The sequence below is a fragment of the Bufo gargarizans genome, chromosome 3, assembly GCF_014858855.1.
Source record: "Bufo gargarizans isolate SCDJY-AF-19 chromosome 3, ASM1485885v1, whole genome shotgun sequence".
Classification (NCBI taxonomy): Eukaryota; Metazoa; Chordata; class Amphibia; order Anura; family Bufonidae; genus Bufo; species Bufo gargarizans.
Genome location: NC_058082.1, coordinates 168,062,926 through 168,085,597, shown reverse-complemented (window position 1 = coordinate 168,085,597; position 22,672 = coordinate 168,062,926). Strand labels below are relative to the sequence as shown.

The window sequence follows — 22,672 nt, the reverse complement described above, 5'->3', positions numbered from 1 at the left end:
TGGAGTCCTTTGTCCTCATACAGTAAAGGAGATCGCTACATGTAAATGCAGTGGTCTCCTTCACTGAACCAGTGGCCGACTGTCAGAAAGGATCACTTCCTTCCCGACAATCGTCTGTACATTGTAGCATGTAAACCCGCCTTTATGGATTCAAGTTACATTCATTTCAACTTACAATGCTTGTCCTGGAACCAATTAATATTAAGGGACCACTTGTATCTCTACAACACAATGATTTCTTTATCTATATCATGATAATACGACAGTATTCATTTGTGTACCCTCAGCTTTTATCAACACATGGTTCATTTAAATATATTTACAATATTTCTAATTATATTTTCAGATTATTATAATTGCAATTATTATCTCATCGTACAGGCAGACGTATTGAATGTGATGATGTGCTCGCTGTAGTGCTGTAAGATATGATGATGTTGGAAAATAAAATTTTACCCTAAGTCCATTGATATCAATGACAATAGCTGGTACTCCTTCTTCATCGCCTTTGGGAGCAACTTGATTAAGCAAATTGTAATAAGCTTTGGAATCCTAAAAAGAACAGACGAAGATAATCATCACTACCATAACGTAATTCAGTAATGATTACTCTGTATGAGGCATTTGGTTTCTTTCACAATATCCCTTCCTGGCTATGTATACAAGCAGTATATGATGCTACAATAAACTTTTTGCTTGTCTCCCTCACCCCCTCATCATAAGTCAGTGATATAGGTAGAATAGCAAACAGAAGCACTATGTTACTCGTGAAAAAATGCCTTCCCCATCTACAATGTCCCTACAACCTGCTTAGACAAGGCATGAGCCATTGCAAGAACCACCGCAGATATCATGCAAGCTTATAAAAACTGTCAGTCAAGAGCACACAGGGGAAAGCACCCAAAGCGTTGGTGTCTAGGATCACTGACAGTAGAGACCCACGAGGAGAAAGGGCAAGGGACGTTCTTGTTAATATATGAAAGCACTTAACCCCATATTGAGCAGCAATGATTACTGTGACTTTTCAAATCCCCGTCATGATATACAAAGATAACTCTAACAGAACAGAATTTATTTTAAACAGGACATACATTAAAGGAAATTTCCATCAGTATTAAACCCTCAAGGAACAGGACAAATTTAGTTTTTTTCCTCCCCACCTTCCAAGAGCCATAAAAAATTTCCATTCACATAGCCAAATGGGGGCAAGTTGTATTTTTGATGGCGCCATTTAATTAAACCGTAACTTTCTCTATCCCTTGCTGTTGAATCAACTGGGAAAAAAAATCTGTGGCAGGGAGAAAGCCAGAAGCTCCTGAATATCAGCACTAACTGGCATGCGCTAAAGCTGTTAACCCCCTTTACGGACTTAGGGTCCATTCATACGTCCGCAATTTCGTTTCGTATTTTGCAGAACGGAATTGCGGACCCATTCATTTCGATGGGGCAGCACGATGTGATGCCCGGATCTGGAATTGCGGATCCGCACTTCCGGGTCCGCAATTCCGTTCCCGAAAAAAAATAGAACATGTCCTATTCTTGTCTGCAATTGCGGACAAGAATAGGCATTTTCTATTAAGTTCCGGCGATGTGCAGTCCGCAAAATGTGTAACGCACATCGCAGATGTCCGTGTTTTGCGGATTCGCGGATCCATGGATCCGCAAAACACACATGTACGTGTGGATGGACGTGTGAATGGTATTTTTTATCTTGAGGTAATGTCACCAGTGAAACCTAGCTACTGACTGCTCAGAGGTTTTGGGTAACCTTAAATGAACATACATCAAAGGCAGAGATTGAAAAGAATAAAATTACATGGCTGAAAAGAATAAAATTAATGGCTGAATCATTTGCCATTAAAGGTGGTTTCCAGCCTAAGAGCTGACAACCCCAATGGTAAGTTGTGATCAAGTTAATAAAAACAACCCACTTGTCTGCAGTCCCGCCATTCCCGCAGCGCTGTCCTTTTCGCTGCTGCTTCCAGTCCAGCCAATCACTGGTCTTAGTAGTCACATTTGCAAGAATGCCATGCCACCACTAAGGCCAGCGATTGACTAGATATGGTAAATTAAATGGTGCCCTTAAAAAAATACAACTTATTCCACAAAAAATAAGCCCTCAAATGGCTATATAAATGGAAACTTAAAAAAGTTATAGCTATTGGAAAATTAAGAGAAAAAAATAAAAATAAATGGGCCCGGTTTTTTCAACTATATATTCCTATCTGCTCAGATTCCCTGCTCTATAACATGCTGCCTGGAGATTATGCTGCATTTTCTTGGTGACAGGTTCTATTTTATTTAAGGACCACAAACCATTATGTGTCGCTGGACACAAAGCCATAGTGTCAGAAAACTAAACATTTGCACTGGTGTAGAACAAATATTGGAAAAAGGTTCATACTATTCCTCATTGTAAATCCATTCATCAGTATGTCCATTCCTGGCTAACAGACAGTGATTTCTATTAACAAACATTAGATACAAGGTGTCCAGCTTATGAACCTAGTAACATAGTAATCATATACTAGAAGGTCTTGTATCACAAGGAAATATTCATCATGGAGTTCAACAAATATCTTACATGGGTTCTCCGGGAATTAAGAAAATGAAAATACTTAAAGGGAACCTGTCACCGGGATTTTGTGTATAGAGCTGAGGACATGCAAATTAACCTGAGATGAGTCCTGTCCCTGACTCATCTCATGTACAGGACTCATCTCAGGTTAATTTGCATATGTATCAAATCGGGTTTTTTACACAATAAAAGCACACAGAGCTATGGGGACTGGGTATTGCAGATGTGCTAGCCGCCATCTAGCAACCCATGTCCTCAGCTCTATACACAAAATCCCGGTGACAGGTTCCCTTTAAATGTTACTTTATTATAAGTATATTCCCAAATACCTTTCATTATTTATAATGGCTCATTTTGTCTAGGGAGCAAACATCAGGAGAAATAAAATGGCCGCTGCCCTATCAGTACACACAAAACCTGTCCTAATCACACAGGAGGACAAGTGACTTCAGAGAATTGAGGTAAAGCGCTGCGTCAACCTCCTCTCCAAGTTTTTTGCGTTTTCTTTTTTCTTCCCTGTTTTCCCGGAGCCATAACCTTTTTATTTTTCTGTGCACATAGCTGTATGAATGCTTATTTTTTGCGGGATAAGTTGTACTTTTTAATGCCACCATTAAATATGGGATACAATGTAGTGGGTCACCACTAGTGGAAACTTTAAGGGGTTTTCTGAGAGTTTTCTACTGATGACCTATACTATGTATAGGTCATCGGTTTCTGATGGGTTGGGGTCCAATACCCGGGACCCCTGCCGATCAGCTGTTTGAGAAGGCAGTTGCTGGCAGTAGCTTCAGCTTAGTCTTGGCCATGTGACTTCAAGTTCATCGGTCACATGTACTATGTGCAGCTCAGCCCAAATGAAGTGAATGAGGCTGAACTGAGACTCCACAGCCACTATACAATGTACAGCGCTGTGTTTGGTGAGCAAAGAGAAGGCTTCAGTGCTACTACGAGCACTGCTACTTTTTCAAACAGCTGATGGGCAGGGTCCCAGTGTGTCAGAATTCATAGGTCATTAGTAGAAAAGTCTCAGAAAACCCCTTTTACTCCTGCAAGTAGAGATGGCCTTGCGGTTAGCCCGGCGGTCGTTTTGCAGCAAAACTTGCACGTTCGCGATTTGCCGAACATGCGAACATATGGCGATGTCCGCCAGCGCCATATTCTTTTGCATTGCGCTAAATTTTTGAACCATGACACATCCATCAGGTGGGACAGGTCAGCCAATTGAGATGTTTTAACACATGGAAACACCCCTACCCTATAAAAGAACCCGATCTGGCATCCATTTTTATTCTGTGTTTTGCCAGTGTAGGGAGAGGTTGCTTTGTGGAGCAGAGATAGGCTGTTAGGGACACCAAACGCTAGCTAATAAAGCAACAAAAGGTCTTTTAAGGACTGATATTGGTGAGCTATCGATAGATATGATACACTGAGGGGTGTGATATACTCATAATATACTTTCTAACATAGAAAGTATATTATAGTGCATTTGTATTGTGCAGCAGTTGTGTGCGGTTCTGCTGCCATACTGCAGCTATATAAAGGCACAAATTCTATTGGAACAACTAATTGCAACGGGTGTGATATAGCAGTTGCCCCCCTAAAAACTGATTGAGGGGTGTGATAAACCTTCTTCCACAAAATAATGATTGAGGGATGTGACATATCTGTTGCCCCAAATAAACAGGGTGGTGTGATATAACTTTTGTGACAAAAATAAATAATTCAGGGGTGTGATATACCTGCTTCCACCAAATATTGATTGAGGGGTGCGATATACCCGCTTCCACAAAATACTGATTAAGGGGTTCGATATACCTGTTTCCACCAAATATTGATTGAGGGGTGCTATATACCTGCTTCCACAAAATACTGATTAAGGGGTTTGATATACCTGTTTCCACCAAATATTGATTGAGGGGTGCTATATACCTGCTTCCACAAAATATTGAAGGGGTTTGATATACCTGCTTCTGCCAAATATTGATAGAGGCCTGCGATATGCCTCCTTCCACAAAATACTGATTAATGGGTTTGATATACTTGCTTCCACCAAATATTGATTGAGACCTGCGAAATACCTGCTTCCACAAATACTGCTCTTCTATAGGGACTTAGGCACAGGGTTATTTTGAAAATGACAGGCAGAAGAAGAGGCAGGCCGTTCTGCAGGGGTGGTAGGGGTCGAGCAGGTGCACCAGGCTAGAGCCTAAGTGGGAAGTTGGAGAAGGCGCGTGCGATTACTTCAAAGGGCGCACCAGAGTTGGTTGAGTGGCTCACTCAGCCTCCCACTTCTGTACTCTCCTCATCTTCTGTATCTGCACCCTCCTCACTCTCTGCTTTGTGCACTCCAAAATACACCACCACCACCACCATAGCCCCTCCTCTCCAGTCAGAGGAATTATTTTCCCATCAATTCCCAGACCTTACCAATGCGCAGCCATTCTTGACATTGGATGAGGAAGAGGAGGTAGCAACGGCCGCCACCCAGCAGTCTGACGACAGTACCCAGATCAGCCCAAGAAGGGAGGTCCCCGCTGTTGCTGGGATCTCAAATGTCAGTGGGGGTGAAGGTGACGATGATGACGTGTCGATGGACATCACTTGGGTGCCCACAAGAGAGTCAGAGGAGGGGAATTCAGAGGGAGAGATGGAGCAGCAGAGAGGGAGGAAAAGGAGGAGAAGCAGGCAGAGCCCGCAGGGCACAGTAGGCAAAAAACAGACTGCAAATGTATCTGGAGCGAGCCATCCACTATGCACAGTCACTTCTGGCGCTCCCAGGACGCCGGAACATGGCTCCGCAGTGTGGGCTTTTTTTTAAAGTGTCAGCTGCTGACAATAGTGTTGCCATCTGCAGCCTGTACTGTCAACACATAAGTCGCTGTAAATCCAACACCTATCTAGGGACAACCGCCTTAAGAAGGCACCTGGCCTCCCATCACCGAGCCTAGAGGGAGCAACACTATCAGAACACACAAAGCCACACTCCCGGCACTCCCTGTCCTGCCTCTTCTCCTTCTCCTCTCTCCTCCCATTTGTCCTCCACATCAACTACCGCCAAGGATTGCATGCAGGCCTGCCTCTTCTTCTCCTCCTCCTACTCCATCCTCCGTTTCCTCATCGGCTGACTCCTCCTTTTCCACTGCTACCGCCTCTTATGCTGCGCCCCCCAAGCTCCCCAGAACATATTCGATGAGATCACCAAACTGGTCAGGAGACTTTTCAGAGATCCCTGGTGTGGCTGATCCGTGGCTGGGGGGAGGAGACGGAGGACTACATTCTCCTCGGCGATGAGCAGGAGCCAGGGCACTCCACCACTTCCAATTTAGTGCAAATAGGGGCCTTCATGCTCCAGTGTTTGAAGAGGGACCCCTGTATAAAAAGCATAAAGGGCAAGGACCAGTACTGGGTGGCAACTTACTTAGATCACCGGTACAAACACAAAATGGCGGACATGTTACCAGCTGGCAGAATGCAGCATTTCCAGGCCTTGCTGTGAGAGATTCTGCATTCTGCTGTTGCGGTCTCTGGCAGAGGAATTTCCACCCACAGCGAAACAGGTGTGGGTACCAATCCTAACGTGCCTGCAAGAAGAGGGCGGTTTGAAGATGTGTTGGTCACTTCGGATATGAAATCATTCTTGCAGCCAACCCATCGACAGCTGCCCTCCGGATCCAGCCTCAGGGAACGCCTAGACCGACAGGTGTCCGACTACATCGGGTTAACAGCCGCTGTGGATGCTCTGAGAAGCGAGGAACCCCTGGACTACTGGGTGTGCAGGCTTGACCTGTGGCCAGAGCTGGCACAATTTGCCATGGAACTCTTGGCTTGCCCCTTTGTCGAGTGTCCTGTCCGAAAGGACGTTCAGCACAGCAGGGGGGATCGTGACCAATAAGCGCACTCGTCTAGCTCACGACAGTGTGGAATACCTCACATTTCTAAAAATGAATGAGGCATGGATCTGAGGATTTCAACACCTGTGACGATCACTTGTAATTGAATTTCCTCTTGCAAGCCCACACATATCTGCTACCACACAGAACAAAGAATGGTCCTTGTCTTATGCATATACAGCGACATAAAAGGCCCTTACTGTCAGGTGATTGCCTAATTTTAGGGGCCTGTACTCCAGTAGCCTACAGTAAAAATTTTATCCAGTGACCGCCTAATGTACCTACAGCCACATAATCACAAGTTCTTTTCTATCAGGTAAATGCCTAATTTCTGGGGCCTGTACTGGCCTACAGTAAGATTTTTATCCAGTGACCACCTAATGTACCTCCAGCCACATCATCACAAGTTCTTTTCTGTCAAGTGAATGCCTCATTTTTTAGGCTTGTACTCCTGTGGCCTAAAATAAAAATTTTCTAGGATCCAGCAGGGCACATTTTTGAGAGTTTCCCTTTGAGATGCATAAAAATGACCCCTGATTAAAATTCATATTTTTTGTGGGAATTTTTGCCAATGATCCCCCTCTGGTATGTCACTTTCCATGTTGTGGGACTATTTGTGCACTTCTAGTAAGTATTTGGTTTGGTTTGCATTATTTGAATTTCTTTAGAAACAGCCTTCATTTGTTTGCATGACTTCCATACAGAACATACCTTGATATCTGAACTGAAGTTATGAATTTTGCTGCATCCAGCATTCTCTAAGTGGTAGTTGGCCCATCTTAGAAGTAGCTCTTCTGGAGAAAGCTTCATGAGATCCTCTAAACTCTCACCATCCCGTAACAATGCTATCAAAGCTGGACAGCACAAGATATTTAGATTAGTACAGAATGACAATGCTTTACGATACTAGAGCTTGCCACATGAGAGACACCCGCAGATACCAACAGAATCAGTCAATGTTCTGATATACAGTATAAGGCCTCGTGCATTCGACCGTTGTGTGTTTTGCGGTCCGCAATTTGCGGAACGGCACAGACAGCCATTGATATAACTGCCTATTCTTGTCCACAAAACGGACAAGAATAGGACAGGTTATATTTTTTTTGCGGACCACGGAACAGAGAAACGGATGCGGACAGCACACGGAGTGCTGTCCGCATCTTTGCAGCCCAATTAAAGCGAATGGGTCCGCATCTGAGCCGCAAAAACAGCAACTCGGATGCAGACCAAAACAACAGTCGTGTGCATGAGGCCTAAGTGGGGAAAGGTATGGGGTATATTGGATCATTGAGAGGTGCCCGATAAAGGCTTATTCCCACCTTATTCAACAGTCGTGTGTACATGTGTATGGCTGAGCTGGGAGAAATAGCTGTCAACTGGCAGCGCTCTCAAGTGTATATCCAGCTTAAAGGGAATCAGCGATCTCCCCATCCAAATGTTTGCATAGATCATAGTTGTGGTTCATCTGATTAAAACGCTCCTTTATTTTGTTGATTCAAGGCTCCGTTCCTGAATTATGATGCTTTTTTAAAGATGTAAATTAGGCCTTTGGTGCAATGAGGACATTACTATTGCTCTTGTTGCACCCAGGCTCCAATACCTTCTGTGGCCAGACTATCCCTGGCTGCTTTTATTGACAGGGCCAGGCAGTGGCAAAGCAGTGGGGGAGGAGCTGACAACAGAAAGGAGTGAAGCTTGGGTGCAACAAGAGCAACGGTGACACCCTCCTTGACCAAACTCCTAATTTGCATATTAAGAAACGGCATCATAACTTGGGAAAGGAGCCTCGGATCAGCAAAAGTAAAACTGTGTTTTAACTGTGTGAACTACAGCTATGTGTCTATGCAGACAGTTGGATAGGGAGGTTGCTGGTGACACTCTAAATTACCTCTAATGTACTATATTCCATACATGTAATCCAAACAAAAGGATTATACTACTTGGAAATCATCTAATACAAGTATAAACATGATATAAACAGAGACATTCATTAAAAGTGCCATTTATCCAACCATTTCTGGCCAGAACATTTGTAAAATGCTAATTTCACAAAAATGTCACTCAGACATATGTGACTTTGGTGCAAGTACTGCCCTTAACATTACATTTCTACAAAATGCAACTGGTCTGTCCTTCAGGCAAACAAGATATTGGCATGAAAATGTTTATATTTGCTTTATAAATTTAATGTAAACTTTACATTTTGTAAAAGCTGTCTATTTTATATACTTATAATGTCATTAAAAAAAGGCCAGGACACAATAACAATGTACTGAAAAGCTAGTACCTTCATTCCTGCTCAGCTCAATGTCTGCAAACAGGCCAATCTTGATAACCTGCCACAGAAGTCCCAGCACCAAGTATGGCTTCCCTTCCTTTAAGTCTTCTGCACCAATGTTAACTACATGACAACCAATGGCCGATGCTGAATTCAGAGCCAAATTCAAATTTTCCTGAAACACAAATAAAAGTCTAAAATTAATTATTAATTCAATTCAACCACAAAATGATTTAAAGAACTGATAAAAGGGGTTAGTTTATGAAGCGAAGTACGCCAGTTTATCCCCGCTCATGCCAGTTTTTTGAGGTGGTGGGAAAAAAGGGTGTGTGGCGTGGGTGGGGAAGGGGGCGGGGCATCAGGCCCTTCTCATTTATAATTTTCTACGCCTATTTTTGGAATAGAAAATGACTTGAATCTATACCAGTAAGCGAGCTGACGCAGATTTAAGTAAATCGGCGCATATGCATAACTTAGGCGCATCAAGCGCCAGCGCAGGATTATTAAGACCGGCATCTAAAATGCCGGTCTTAATAAATAACCCCAAAAGTGGTCATAATAAGACTATATCTATGAGTCCATATACAATGGTAAAAAAAAAACATATATCACAGGCACAGTATGTCTGGTACATAAGCATATAGATTTTGATATTGTAATTTTGATTTAACGCAAGATACTACTTGACCCTGCCATTTTGTCCACCTTCCACCTCTACGGCTAAGAAACAGAGTGCATGCTCTGTTTGGATGTAGGGCAGTGCTCAAAGTATAGGGGTAGATTTCTCAAAACTGGTGTAAAGGAAAATGGGCTTACTTGCCCATAGCAACCAATCAGATCTCACCTTTCCCTCTGAAAAAGCAACAAGAAAGGAAACTGGACATAACTACTGACCACAGGGGGTGAGAGAATTTGGACTCCACACATTCAGTTGAACCAATTAAGAGAGCATTTACTTGGAAACAAATTCATATTAGATTGAAGTGTTTTGTTTTTTAAACGGGATCCAGTCCTGTTTTATGATGGGATCCAGTCCTGTTTTATGATGGGATCCAGTCTTGTTTGTGTTAGTAAATACAGTATTAGGCTACATTCACACGACCATATGAATGGGTCCACCTGCATTCCGCAATTTGGGTGCGGACCCTTTCATTTCAATGGGGCCGCAAAAGATGCGGACAGCATGCTGCCCCGCAAAAAATATAGAACATGTCCCAATAGGCATTTTCTATATAGCGCCAGTCCTGTGCCAGCCAGGCAAAGGTTGTGTGAAAGAAGCCTTAGGATTTTAATGAGAGGTGTAAAGAAACAGTTTGACGTATGGAACGTATTTAAAAATATGTTGTAGGAAGCATTTGCCAGTTTCAAAGCTCTAGTTTAGGCTAGTTAGGCTAGATCTGCAAGATCTCAATGTTGTGCTGCTACATCATTGCTAATGATAGTAAATGATAGTGAATGTGATCACATTGCGAAATGCAAGTTATCGTGACCAAAAGGGGACAAAATGTGAAACTTGGTTTCAATGCAATTACATTCATCACCATTAGTTGAGATATAGCAACTCGAAGTTGTGATCTTAATGTTACGCAGCCAAAGCTGCCATGTAGCTCTAGCCTTAGTTTTCCAGCAGTAAGGCCTTATGCACACGGACGTTTTTTTTGCGGTCCGCAAAATGGGGTTCCGCTGGTCCGTGATCGTTTTTTCCTCCGTGGGTCTTCCTTGATTTTTGGAGGATCCACGGACATGAAAAAAAAGTTGTTTGGTGTCCGCCTGGCCGTGCGGAGCCAAACGGATCCGTCCTGAATTACAATGCAAGTCAATTGGGACGGATCCGTTTGACGTTGACACAATATGGTGCAATTGCAAACGGATCTGTCCCTATTGACTTTCAATGTAAAGTCTGGGGTCCCTTTTATACCATCGGATCGGAGTTTTCTCCAATCCGATGGTATATTTTAACTTGAAGCGTCCCCATCACCATGGGAACGCCTCTATGTTAGAATATACTGTCGGATATGAGTTACATCGTGAAAACTCATATCCGACAGTATATTCTAACACAGAGGCGTTCCCATGGTGATGGGGACGCTTCTAGTTAGAATATACTACAAACTGTGTAGATGACTGCCCCCTGCTGCCTGGCAGCACCCGATCTCTTACAGGGGGCCGTGATCAGCACAATTAACCCCTCAGGTGCCGCACCTGAAGGGGTTAATTGTGCCTATCATAGCCCCCTGTAAGAGATCAGGGGCTGCCAGGCAGCAGGGGGCAGACCCCCTCCCTCCCCAGTTTGAATATCATTGGTGGCCAGTGCGGCCCCCCCCTCCCTCCCTCTATTGTATTAATAACATTGGTGGCACAGTGTGCCCCTCCCTCTATTGTAATAAGAACATTGGTGGCCAGTGAAAAAATACGCTAGTGTGAAAGTACCCTAAGATATTGATGACGCATGTTCAGGATAGGTCATCAATGTTTGAAGAGGCCCTCCAGTGAGCGATACAGCCTCTTCCTAGGTCAGTGACGTTACGGTCATCAGTCACAGCAGTTCAGTCCCATTCAAGTGAATGGGCCTGGGATGGAAAACCAAGCACACCTGCTATATGGTAAGCCTTAGGAAGTGCTGCTTTGCTTTCTCTTCAAACAGCTGATATCGGACCCCCACTGATCGGATACTGATATACTGATGACTTAACCTGAGTATAGGCGATCAGTATTAAACTCCCGGAAAGTACCATTGAATTGAGTAATAAATTCATTTAGCCATAGATGTTATACTTTTACCAAATATCGCGCTACACGGTTCACACTGCACTGAAATGCGGGTAGACACTGAGATCATCCACTAATGTGCAAACAGATCTACCCAGAATCAGAAACTGTCTCATGGATTGACAGTTTAGAATTATTTTTGCAACCACATGAATTCAAGGGTAATGGCCTTGCTCATATGTCTGGTCCATATAGTGGGCCACAATAGGGAATGAACATTCATAGGAACACACGATCATTGCTCGCTTGTTAGCTGCATTTACATGTAGGAATGATTAGGATGTACAGTGGTGGCCAAAAGTTTTGAGAATGACACAAATATTAGTTTTCACAAAGTTTGCTGCTAAACTGCTTTTAGATCTGTGTTTCAGTTGTTTCTGTGATGTAGTAAAATATAATTACACGCACTGGGCATGCTCTCAATCAACTTCTGGGCCAATTCCTGACTGATAGCAACCCATTCTTTAATAATCACTTCTTGGAGTTTGTCAGAATTAGTGGGTTTTTGTTTGTCCACCCGCCCTCTTGAGGATTGACCACAAGTTCTCAATGGGATTAAGATATGGGGAGTTTCCAGGCCATGGACCCAAAATGTCAATGTTTTGGTCCCCGAGCCACTTAGTTATCACTTTTGCCTTATGGCACTGTGCTCCATCGTGCTGGAAAATGCATTGTTCTTCACCAAACTGTTGTTGGATTGTTGGAAGAAGTTGCTGTTGGAGGGTGTTTTGGTACCATTCTTTATTCATGGCTGTGTTTTGGGGCAAAATTGTGAGTGAGCCCACTCCCTTGGATGAGAAGCAACCCCACACATGAATGGTCTCAGGATGCTTTACTGTTGGCATGACACAGGACTGATGGTAGCGCTCACCTTTTCTTCTCCGGACAAGCCTTTTTCCTGCTGCCCCAAACAATCGGAAAGAGGCTTCATCGGAGAATATGACTTTGCCCCAGTCCTCAGCAGTCCATTCTCCATTTTCTGCAGAAGATCAATCTGTCCCTGATGTTTTTTTGGGAGAGAAGTGGCTTCTTTGCAGCCCTTCTTGACACCAGGCCATCTTCCAAAAGTCTTCGGGCTCTGCACTGGTGGCACTCCGATCCCGCAGCTAAATTCTCTTTAGGAGACGATCCTGTCGCTTGCTGGACTTTCTTGGATGCCCTGAAGCCTTCTTAACAAGAATTTAACCTCTTTCCTTGAAGTTCTTGATGATCCTATAAATTGTTGATTGAGGTGCAATCTTAGTAGCCACAATATCCTTGCCTGTGGAGCCATTTTTATGCAATGCAATGATGGCTGCACGCGTTTCTTTGCAGGTCACCATGGTTAACAATGGAAGAACAATGATTTCAAGCATCACCCTCCTTTTAACAGGTCAAGTCTGCCATTTTAACCCAATCAGCCTGACATAATGATCTCCAGACTTGTGCTCGTCAACATTCTCACCTGAGTTAACAAGACGATTACTGAAATGATCTCAGCAGGTCCTTTAATGACAGCAATGAAATGCAGTGGAAAAGTTTTTTGGGGATTAAGTTAATTTTCATGGCAAAGAAGGACTATGCAATTCATCTGATCACTCTTCATAACATTCTGGAGTATATGCAAATTGCTATTATAAAAACTTAAGCAGCAACTTTTCCAATTTCCAATATTTATGTAATTCTCAAAACTTTTGGCCACGATTGTACGGGGATGAATGATCGTTACTACAATTGTTTGTCCCATACAGTCTCCTTGTTTTTTGGCAGCACATACCTGTTTACACAGGACAAAGTCCTGCTGACGAACAAGGACTTTAGGTGCTGTATGAAAGACGCGATCAACCACCAAACAAGCATTTGATCATTTGTCTGGTAATTGGCACCACCTTTACAAAAGGCAGTTATTGGAAATGGAGACCTATTAGGAATGTTCATTCCCCATATTTGCCCTGATCCTTGGCCCGTGTTACAGTGCCCTTAGTGGTAATGTATCCATTTTACCTGGATAGTGAAAGGAGTTAGCTTCTTTTTGTTGATGGCTCGTTCATCAATTGTGTCTGGAACTGAGAGGTTGATCATTTTGCTAGAAAAGAGATATACTGTTAGATTGTTCCTTCCTATGCACGTGATAGGATCTGGAATTCTTAAATTTAATTGACATATTAATATTGTCCTTATATTCTAACATGCTTAGAATATTACCAGAAGTAGTGATGGTCTCTCAATCTTTTTCCATACTGAACATGCCAGACAAAAAATGTTTATGGTCTTTGGGCTTCACCTCCAATTAGTTGACACATTTTTAAAATTAATAAACTAAACTAATGCACATAAAAGTAGAGAAAACAAATAAACTTACCAGAGGACGATCCCATCCCCTACTGCATTGAAGAGGTCATCTGTGTCTGGGTTCATAGAAATCACATGCTTGCAGTCTGGATCTTTTTCTAAGGCCTTATTAATCCAGTTTACAAAGGCATACTTTTCTTCTTCTGCAACGTGAAAATAAAGATACAAACTACGGTATATGATTATTTTTTACTTAAAGTGGTATTCCAAGTGTAGCACGTTATCAACTATCCCCTATTACTGCTCGCACACCCACCCCACTGATTATGGACAGGGATCCCATAGCCCAGGGGATCCCCCAAAATGAACAAAGTGGTAGGTCAAGCATGTGCATTCATCTCTAAGGAAGTTCTGGAGTACATCTGTTGCATTACCAAAAGACTACTGAAGAAATACTGCATTATATGTGTGTTTAGCCTATGCTGTAGCTCATTATGAGTTTACATGAACTGGATTCTATCACCATCTGTGTTCTGATAGGTGCAACAAAAGGGAAGGCAGTATGGAGCAGGTTACATTTTTCTGTAGAAGGGCAGAGAACAGATTGATGGTAGCAGCACAGTGTCTCAAGTATAAAATAGATGCAGAAGTCCATCCAGGCAGGTCAACCCTCACCCATCTATAGTAAGTGGGTTTATGTTCCTGGAGGGATACACTAAATGGAAAAGGATTTAGGAAAACTAGAGGAATGGTCAAAAATCTGGCAACTAAAATTTAATGTTGATAAGTGCAAGATAATGCACCTGGGACGTAAAAACCCAAGAGCAGAATATAAAATCAGTGATACAGTCCTAACCTCAGTATCTGAGGAAAGGGATTTAGGGGTCATTATTTTAGAAGACTTAAAGGTAGGCAGACAATGTCATAAAGCAGCAGGAAATGCTAGCAGAATGCTTGGGTGTATAGGGAGAGGAATTACCAGTAGAAAGAGGGACTAGTGAGACCTTATTTGCAGTATTGTGCTCAGTATTGGAGACCATATCTCCAGAAGGATATCGATACTTTGGAGAGAGTTCAGAGAAGAGCTGCTAAACTGGTACATGGATTGCAGGATAAAACTTACCAGGAAAGATTAAAGGACCTTAACATGTATAGCTTGGAAGAAAGACAAGACAGAGGGGATATGATAGAAACTTTTAAATACATAAAGGGAATCAACAAGGTAAAAGAGGAGAGAATATTTAAAAGAAGAAAAACTGCTACAAGGGGACATCATTTTAAATTAGAGGGGCAAAGGTTTAAAAGTAATATCAGGAAGTATTACTTTACTGAGAGAGTAGTGGATGCATGGAATAGCCTTCCTGTAGAAGTGGTAGCTGCAAATACAGTGGAGGAGTTTAAGCATGCATGGGATAGGCATAAGGCCATCCTTCATATAATATAGGGCCAAGGGCTATCCATAGTATTCAGTATATTGGGCAGACTAGATGGGCCAAATGGTTCTTATCAACCGATACATTCTATGTTTCTATGTTTTATGTTTCTAAGTCCAGGAGTTCAGAAAAGTGGAAACATTTCAAAAAGTCTCATGCTCACATCCGGTGTCTCTTTTTAGCTGGAACTTCCTGTCACTATGACCTGGGAAATAATATCTTAAAAATTTGTATGTTTGTTATAGATCTCTAGACAAATGAATATATTCTACTTTGCAGCCATACCTTTAAGTACGGTAAATTTTATAAAATAAGAAAATAATCAGTGAAAGCAGCTACCTGAATAGGAATGCTGGGTGCCCACACTGGACTGCTCAGACGTGCCACCAAGTGCACAAATACCTTCTTTCTTGTTTATGGCCTTTCTGAATGTTTTGGCCACATCTGAGCTCTTGAGGTCATGAATAACCTACAAAATAAAGAGAAAAAAATTGTTGTAAACCTATTATTTAATGGAATAAATCCAAGACAATAAAAAAAATCACAATGTGAAAGTGCTACAAAAACAGTACAAAAACACATATCCCTAGGAGCACAGACCTTTACATTGAAGATATATTGTTCATTTGAATCAATGTAAGGAAATGGGGTGATGATATGTGCATATAAAATCAGATCTAGTTAAATGTATAAGTAACATCTGCCATGATGTTCTCCTCATACCAAAACTGTTTGCATATTTCTTTAACAAAATGACTAAAGGGTATTGTGTGCCCAATACAAAAAAGGACACTTTCATATGGTCATCAGTATTCAGTCCGTATTTTTCATCAATATTTGTAAGGCTAGTTTCACAGATGTCGGACTCCCACTGATCAGATTCTGATGACCTATCTCTGGACAAATTTTTCAACAACTTAGAAAACCCCTTTAATTACATGTCTCCACTAAAAAACAGATGACTTGGCATCAATGCCATGCCATGTGACTACACGAGGAATATTGAATAATAATTGGTACATACTGTAGGTGGCTGATGATGGTGCTTACACAGTCAATCCATGAATTAGGAGCAGCTATTCATCTGCTGTAAACACTAAAACTGAAATACTGTATAATATGGTAATGGATTTTTTCCAATAATTCAGGGTGTACTTACTGTGATAAATTCATTGAAACTAATCTTCCCATCTCTGTTGGTATCTCCTGTTTCCATAAAACTATGGATTATCTCTCGTAGTTTATACCCAGGGAGAGGCAGACTAGCAGCTTTGAACAAGTCATTTAATTCATTAGGACTTATGTAACCGTTTCCATCAGTATCTAAAGAGAAAACAAACACCTTACCTGAAGAGGGAGCATAGTTTTGGCTAGGGGGATATATTTATAAAGGGGTTTTCCAGACCAGTGATGGCCAGTTCACAGTGTTCGCCAACGAACACCTGCAGGCTGCCATCTTTAGTAATGTAGACTCACCCGTCCGGCGATGCACAGGTAAGCCCTTACCTGTGCCTGTGCCGCGAGCCGGTCTAAAATCAAATGCGGTCACCGGAACAGGGAGTTCTGAGAACAGACCGATGAGGGCCCCCGGCGGCTGTTCTCGGAACTGCCTGCTCCCGGTGACCGTATTTGATTTCAGACCGGCTCTCGGCACAGGCACAGGTAAGGGCTTACCTGTGCATCGCCGGACGGGTGAGTCTAACCTTACTAAAGATGGCAGCCCGCATGTGTTCGTTGGCGAACACAGCGAACTGGTCATCACTGTTCCAGACTCCTGATATTGATGACCTTTCTTCAGGTTAAGTCATCAATATCTGATGGGCTAGGTTCTTGCACCCACTCCCCCATCAATTAGCTGTTCCCTACAGGTTATGGTGCCAGATTTAGCACTTTGATTGGAGCCAGAAGCCCATATCTATTCGAAGTGTAGTGGCTGTATGTAAAGTGAATGGGAGCTGATCTGCAGTAACTCGGCATGCCTTCTACACTTGAATGGAGATGTGCTTCTAGTTCCAATTAAAGTGCTAGTTCCATTGCCGTGAGCTGCAGCAAACAGCTGATCATGATGGTGCAGGATATTGGACCCTCAGTGATCAGGTATGGATGACATACTGAGGATAGGGCATCACCATCAAGAGCCTAAGAAACCCTTCAATACCTGATGGTGAATGGGATATGACAAAGTCAAGGAACACTGACAATGGTTAGTGGCTACGTTATAGTTTGTGCATGACATTGTCTCACTTCAGCAAATGGCATTTATCGTGTAGAGAAAGTTAACACAAGGCACTTACTAATGTACTGTTATTATCTATATTGCCTCCTTTGCTGGCTGGATTCATTTTTCCTTCAAACTATATACTGCTCTTGTCCATGGGTTACAACCACCCTACAATCCAGCAGCAGTGGCCATGCTTGCACACTATAGAGAAAAAGCACCAGAGAGGCCGGTGCTTTTTCCTATAGTGTGCAAGCACGCCACCACTGATGGAATGCAGGGTGGTCGTAACCCCTGGATAAAAGCAGTATACAATGTGATGGAAAAATGAATCAAGCCAACAGAGACAATATGGGCAATCACAATACATTAGTAAGTGTCTTGTATTAACTTTCTCTACATGATAAATGCCATTTGCTGAAGTGAGGCAACCCCTTTAAAATTAAAAATAGCAACTGTTTGCCATACTTTAACGTTTTTTCTGTTCAATCAATAATGACCAATATTTCAGCTTTCAAAAGTTCAGTTCGCACCAAGTTTTATTCTTCTGTTGGAGTCGGTATTCCTCCGGAGCATTTCCCAAAGTATACTTCCTACAGAAACCACTGCATATACATAACTTGTGACATCTCGACCATTGAGTCCTATTGTACACAATTATATATTGTGTAGGTCCTTATACATTTGAATACGTAAGGTCAGCAGATCAAGTTTTTCCATGCTATAAAAAATGTATGATGAACCTCCTAATAAATATGTACTGAACATTGTTTAATATGGTGGCCCACAGATATTTTTTGTATTACTGAAGTCTTGTATTACAAAAATATTCTCACAGCATTTGTGGTTTCGTGGTTCATAAACAAGTGAAGAAATATCTTACCGATTTTGCTAAATGCCTCCCTGAGCTCCTCCATTTCCTCATCTGTGATTGGTCTAGGCTCCATGATGCCTTATATTCAGTTCTGCCCTAGATATAATACACGATGGTTAGTTGTTTCTTATAATAACTAAGCAAGGTAGGTCAGTGATTGGCACTTTATCTTTGCAACCCCAGGGTCTTGGGTTGAAATCTAACTAAAGACAACATCATGTTCTTCTTATGATCATATGGGTTTCCTCTGAGTACTCTCACACAACATCGAGGGGCATTTATGATGCTGCCTATATTAGGTATATTTCAGGCACAGATTATGGCGCAACAGTCAGTTGCACGCAATCTACGATATCTCCACACTCACGCCAGGTCTAAAAAATTGGGCATAGTGTGGGTGGGGAAGGGGACGGGCCAGCTGCCTTAGGGGTAGAAAAAGGTCTCAAGGTAAGACAACTCAGAAGCTGTCTTACATTTAGAACTGGTGGAGGATCCGCCCAAGTTAAGAGAAGGCCTATTCTTAACTTCGGAAGAACCACTGCCAGCTCAGGCGTTTATTGAGACCGCGTAAAAAAAAACGGTCCTAATAAATGTGCCCCATGATGATGTTAATAGGCTTAAAGTGTTTGATATAGGGAATTAAAATACCCCACTGAGGAGAGTGAGTGATGATTGACAACCTCCATTCATATCTAAGGAATATGTATAAATGAGTAACAAAATATTAATACATTATTTTAGGATGTAAAATATGAAACAAAAGTTTGGGCTCACACAGTACATTTTGGGAGAATTTCTATATGCGTTTTTACCTAGAAATGAGCAAATTGATTCTAAATTAATTGTATTAGTTATGAATTTCCGAAAAATTCATTACCAAACAAATTCAAAGTTTTGGCGATTTGTTTTGGACAAAACATGCAAAAATGACGCCTGTGCTACTTTACTATGAAAATTGGTGGGTAAAATGACAGGAAGGATGAAGATGGAGGATCACATGACACTGGGAGAGGAATGCTTGCCCTGAGAGGCTTATAGACAGCCTGATCAGTCAATCAGGGGCAGGATTCAAGCAGGTCTATTCTGTGTTTAATTTGTGACCTGAAAGCATGTGTCATGACTGTGTCTAACAAAAGGGCATTAGGCTACTTTCACACTAGCGGCAAGGAACTCCGGCAGGTTGTTCCGGCGGGTGAACAGCCTGTCGGATCTGTGTTGCCGCTAGTGCACGCATGCCCTCGAACTACTGCTCCGGCCCCATTGACTATAATGGGGGCGGGCCGGAGTTCCGGCGGCAGCACGGCAAACATGCAGAGAGTTTTATTCCATCCGCCTCTCGGCATGTTTGCCGTGCTGTGGCCGGAACTCCGGCCCGCCACCATTATAGTCAATAGCGCCGGAGCGGTAGTCCAGGAGCACATGTGCAGTAGCGGCAGCACGGATCCGACAGGCTGTTCTCCCATCGGAACAGCCTGCTGGGGTTCCTTACCGCTAGTGTGAAAGTAGCCTTACAGATACAAGCCAGCAATCTAGCTATGCTATAGACCAGGGATCAGCAACCTTCGGCACTCCAGCTGTGGTGAAACTACGACTCCAAGCATGCACACCTCCTTGGCTGTACTCAGAACTCCCAAAGGAGTGAATGGAGCATGCTGGGAGTCGTAGTTTCACAGCAGCTGGAGTGCCGAAGGTTGCTGATCCCTGCTATAGACACTACAAGGAGATATGATTGGTTACATTTTAGGGTTTTATTGGGGAAAGAGTATAGAGAGTGAGGAACTAGTAACTCTCAGTTGTCTGTTGTTTCATACTTGCTGGCAAGTTCTTACTAATTTTCATTAGTGAACCATGTCAATGGTATTTTACTGCTTGAGTATACCTGTTTTAATGAGCGTGTTGTATTAGTTTAAAGAGTAACTAAACCTTTGTGTAAAATTTTAATATGATGTCCCTAATGCCCTAATAAAACTTTTTCTAAAATTCTTTATTAATTAATTGTGTATTTTTATTATAAATACCACCGTTCACTGTGCGCTTAAAACTGAGTTCTCTGTACACCACTGACAGCTCAGCAGTGTACGGAGTAGGGACTGTGAAGTTTATGGATGGGGCCGCATAAGCAGGGAGTATGAGCAAGGAGCATATATTGCTGCTCCTGCCAGTGCCCCCCGGAGGAATACTTACTCCTGGCGTAGCACATGGGCACTCTGTAACCATGTGCTATGCCAGGATTAGCTGAGAGGAGTGGGCTCCTGCTTCTGCCTGCTCCGCTAAGCTAAGAGAACTGCAAGAACTCCATGTCAGCTCTTAGCTTAGAGGAGCAGGCAGAAGCAGGAGCCGGCTCCGCTCAGCTAATCCTGGCATAGTACATGGGTACAGGAGTTAGTGAACCTCCAGGGGGCATGGGCAGGAGCAGCAATATGTGCTCCTGCCTGTACAAACTGCTGCTGCAGGCCCATTCATAAAATGTATACAGCCTGGACTCTGTACACCGCTGAGCAGTCAGCGGTGTACAGAAATTTGAGTTTGTGACTGTGAATGGTGCGCTTTAGGAAAAAGTATAATAAAAATACAAAATTAATTAATAAAGTATATTAGAAACACTTTTTTTAGGGCATTAGGGACATCTTATTAAAATTTTACACAAAGGTTTAGGTACTCTTTAAGTTAACATGTAGGTACAGCAAAAAAACATTTTACTGCAAAAACTGCATTACTAAAACCGTATCAGTGAATGCATTTTACAGCAAAAACGTCATTACTATACCCGATGATTACTGCACAGCCATGCTTTTAGACCCTTGCTATCAAAGCAACATAGGGGAATGTTTTCCTGCTGCCAAAAGGGAGGCCAAATTGTTTTATCACCAGGACACACTGTGTTCACAGGTTGCCACAGCTTTCGGCAAGCAGATGCCTGCACCTGCATGTACTGGAGGCCCCTCTCCACATCCCAAGTCACCTGCCACACATCATCTCCACTACTGCAAGCAACAGAAGCTGCAGCAGCCAATTTTGTATAATAAACATGATAGAGCAATTTTTTTATGTGCTGCACCAGGCAGTCACAAAATCAGCAATTGGAGACGTACCACCTGAACAACAAGATTCAGTCATACCTGGACTGTGGTCTCTTTCTCCGGCACATACCATGTTCCCTGACCCCATGGACTACTGGGCAGGCAGACTACAAGAGTGGCCAGAATTGGCTTAGTTGGCCTTCTTTGTAATGTCTTGTTTAGCCTCCAGTGTCATCTCACAGGGGGTTTTCACCATGGTAAGTAGTTTCGTCACAACCAAATGAACAAAATTGTCCTCTGCCAGTGTACAAAACATAACTTTTGTCAAAATGAATGAGGCATGGATCCAGGGGGATATTTACACTGTTCTGGCTGAGGCCAATGAATAGATCTGCCATTTATGATGGTGGCTATTTATTATCAGCCCCATCATGCCACTGCCGCTGTCTGCCTGCCTTCCATAATTTTCCATATGTATGGCTGCTGTTGATGCTAATGCCACAAATGCTATTCTCTGCTGCTAATCCCTCTACTTCCACTTCCATTACCCTTACTAACACTACCATTAGCCCTACACAACCACCACTACTACTACTCCACATACATATTTACTTCTTTGTCTGTTTCATGCTGTGCTGTTACTGCTGCTGCTACTATTGCTGACAGTTATTACCCCTACACATTACCCATTCCACATCCAGACTCTACTGCTGCTGCTACTCCCAAACAAAAGAGAGATTTTTTTTAGAATTGTTCGACTTTAGAGCAAGCCAATTGACAATTAACAAGTGTGTGTATAAATAAAAGTTTTCTGCTTCTGTTAACTCATAATTTTTGGACGCTTGTGCAGAACAAGCTACTGTTTCTTATGACACTAACATGTGTGTGTATACACTGAAACAGGGATATGGAAGCTTGGTCCCAACAAGCCACAGCTTTTTCCAATAACACCATTTGCCATAAAGGACAATTTTTTTTAATGTTTCTGATATTAAAAAGCATAACAAATGAGACGGCACATTTTTTTTAAACACGTTGTTTCTTAACACTAACAACCATGCATTTACCCATATCTATATATGTCAGTGCCATTCTGAGATTATTTGCTATTGCTGTCATTACGTTAAAGAGGGCAGTGGGGGTAGGGCGAGAGAAAGAGTAAAAATATGTTAAAAAAATTTTTTAAAGAGAAAATGGCAAGATATAAAAAATCGAGATCTCAGAGTGTCATGTACAAATCTTTAGGTAAACTAGAGCACTTTTGATTCGTATAAAATTGATTTCGCCACAAATTAAAAAACATTTTCATTTAAAAGAAATGGACACTTAGTTAATTTC

General features: G+C 42.4%; 1 protein-coding gene across 1 annotated transcript in view; it reads right to left on the bottom strand.

Annotated features, from left to right (window-relative positions):
- The window catches only part of LCP1 (lymphocyte cytosolic protein 1), a 56,465-nt gene that overhangs the window by 11,281 nt on the left and 22,512 nt on the right, over nt 1-22,672 (bottom strand). Inside the window, exons 2-9 of the mRNA XM_044285090.1 lie at nt 18,324-18,410; nt 16,382-16,545; nt 15,562-15,691; nt 13,860-13,992; nt 13,502-13,583; nt 8,759-8,924; nt 7,183-7,325; nt 457-552 (exon numbers count right to left, since the gene is read on the bottom strand). Of these exons, the coding sequence (XP_044141025.1) occupies nt 457-552; nt 7,183-7,325; nt 8,759-8,924; nt 13,502-13,583; nt 13,860-13,992; nt 15,562-15,691; nt 16,382-16,545; nt 18,324-18,387 (978 nt within the window). The 5' untranslated portion in view covers nt 18,388-18,410. The remainder of the gene's footprint in view (nt 1-456; nt 553-7,182; nt 7,326-8,758; nt 8,925-13,501; nt 13,584-13,859; nt 13,993-15,561; nt 15,692-16,381; nt 16,546-18,323; nt 18,411-22,672) is intronic.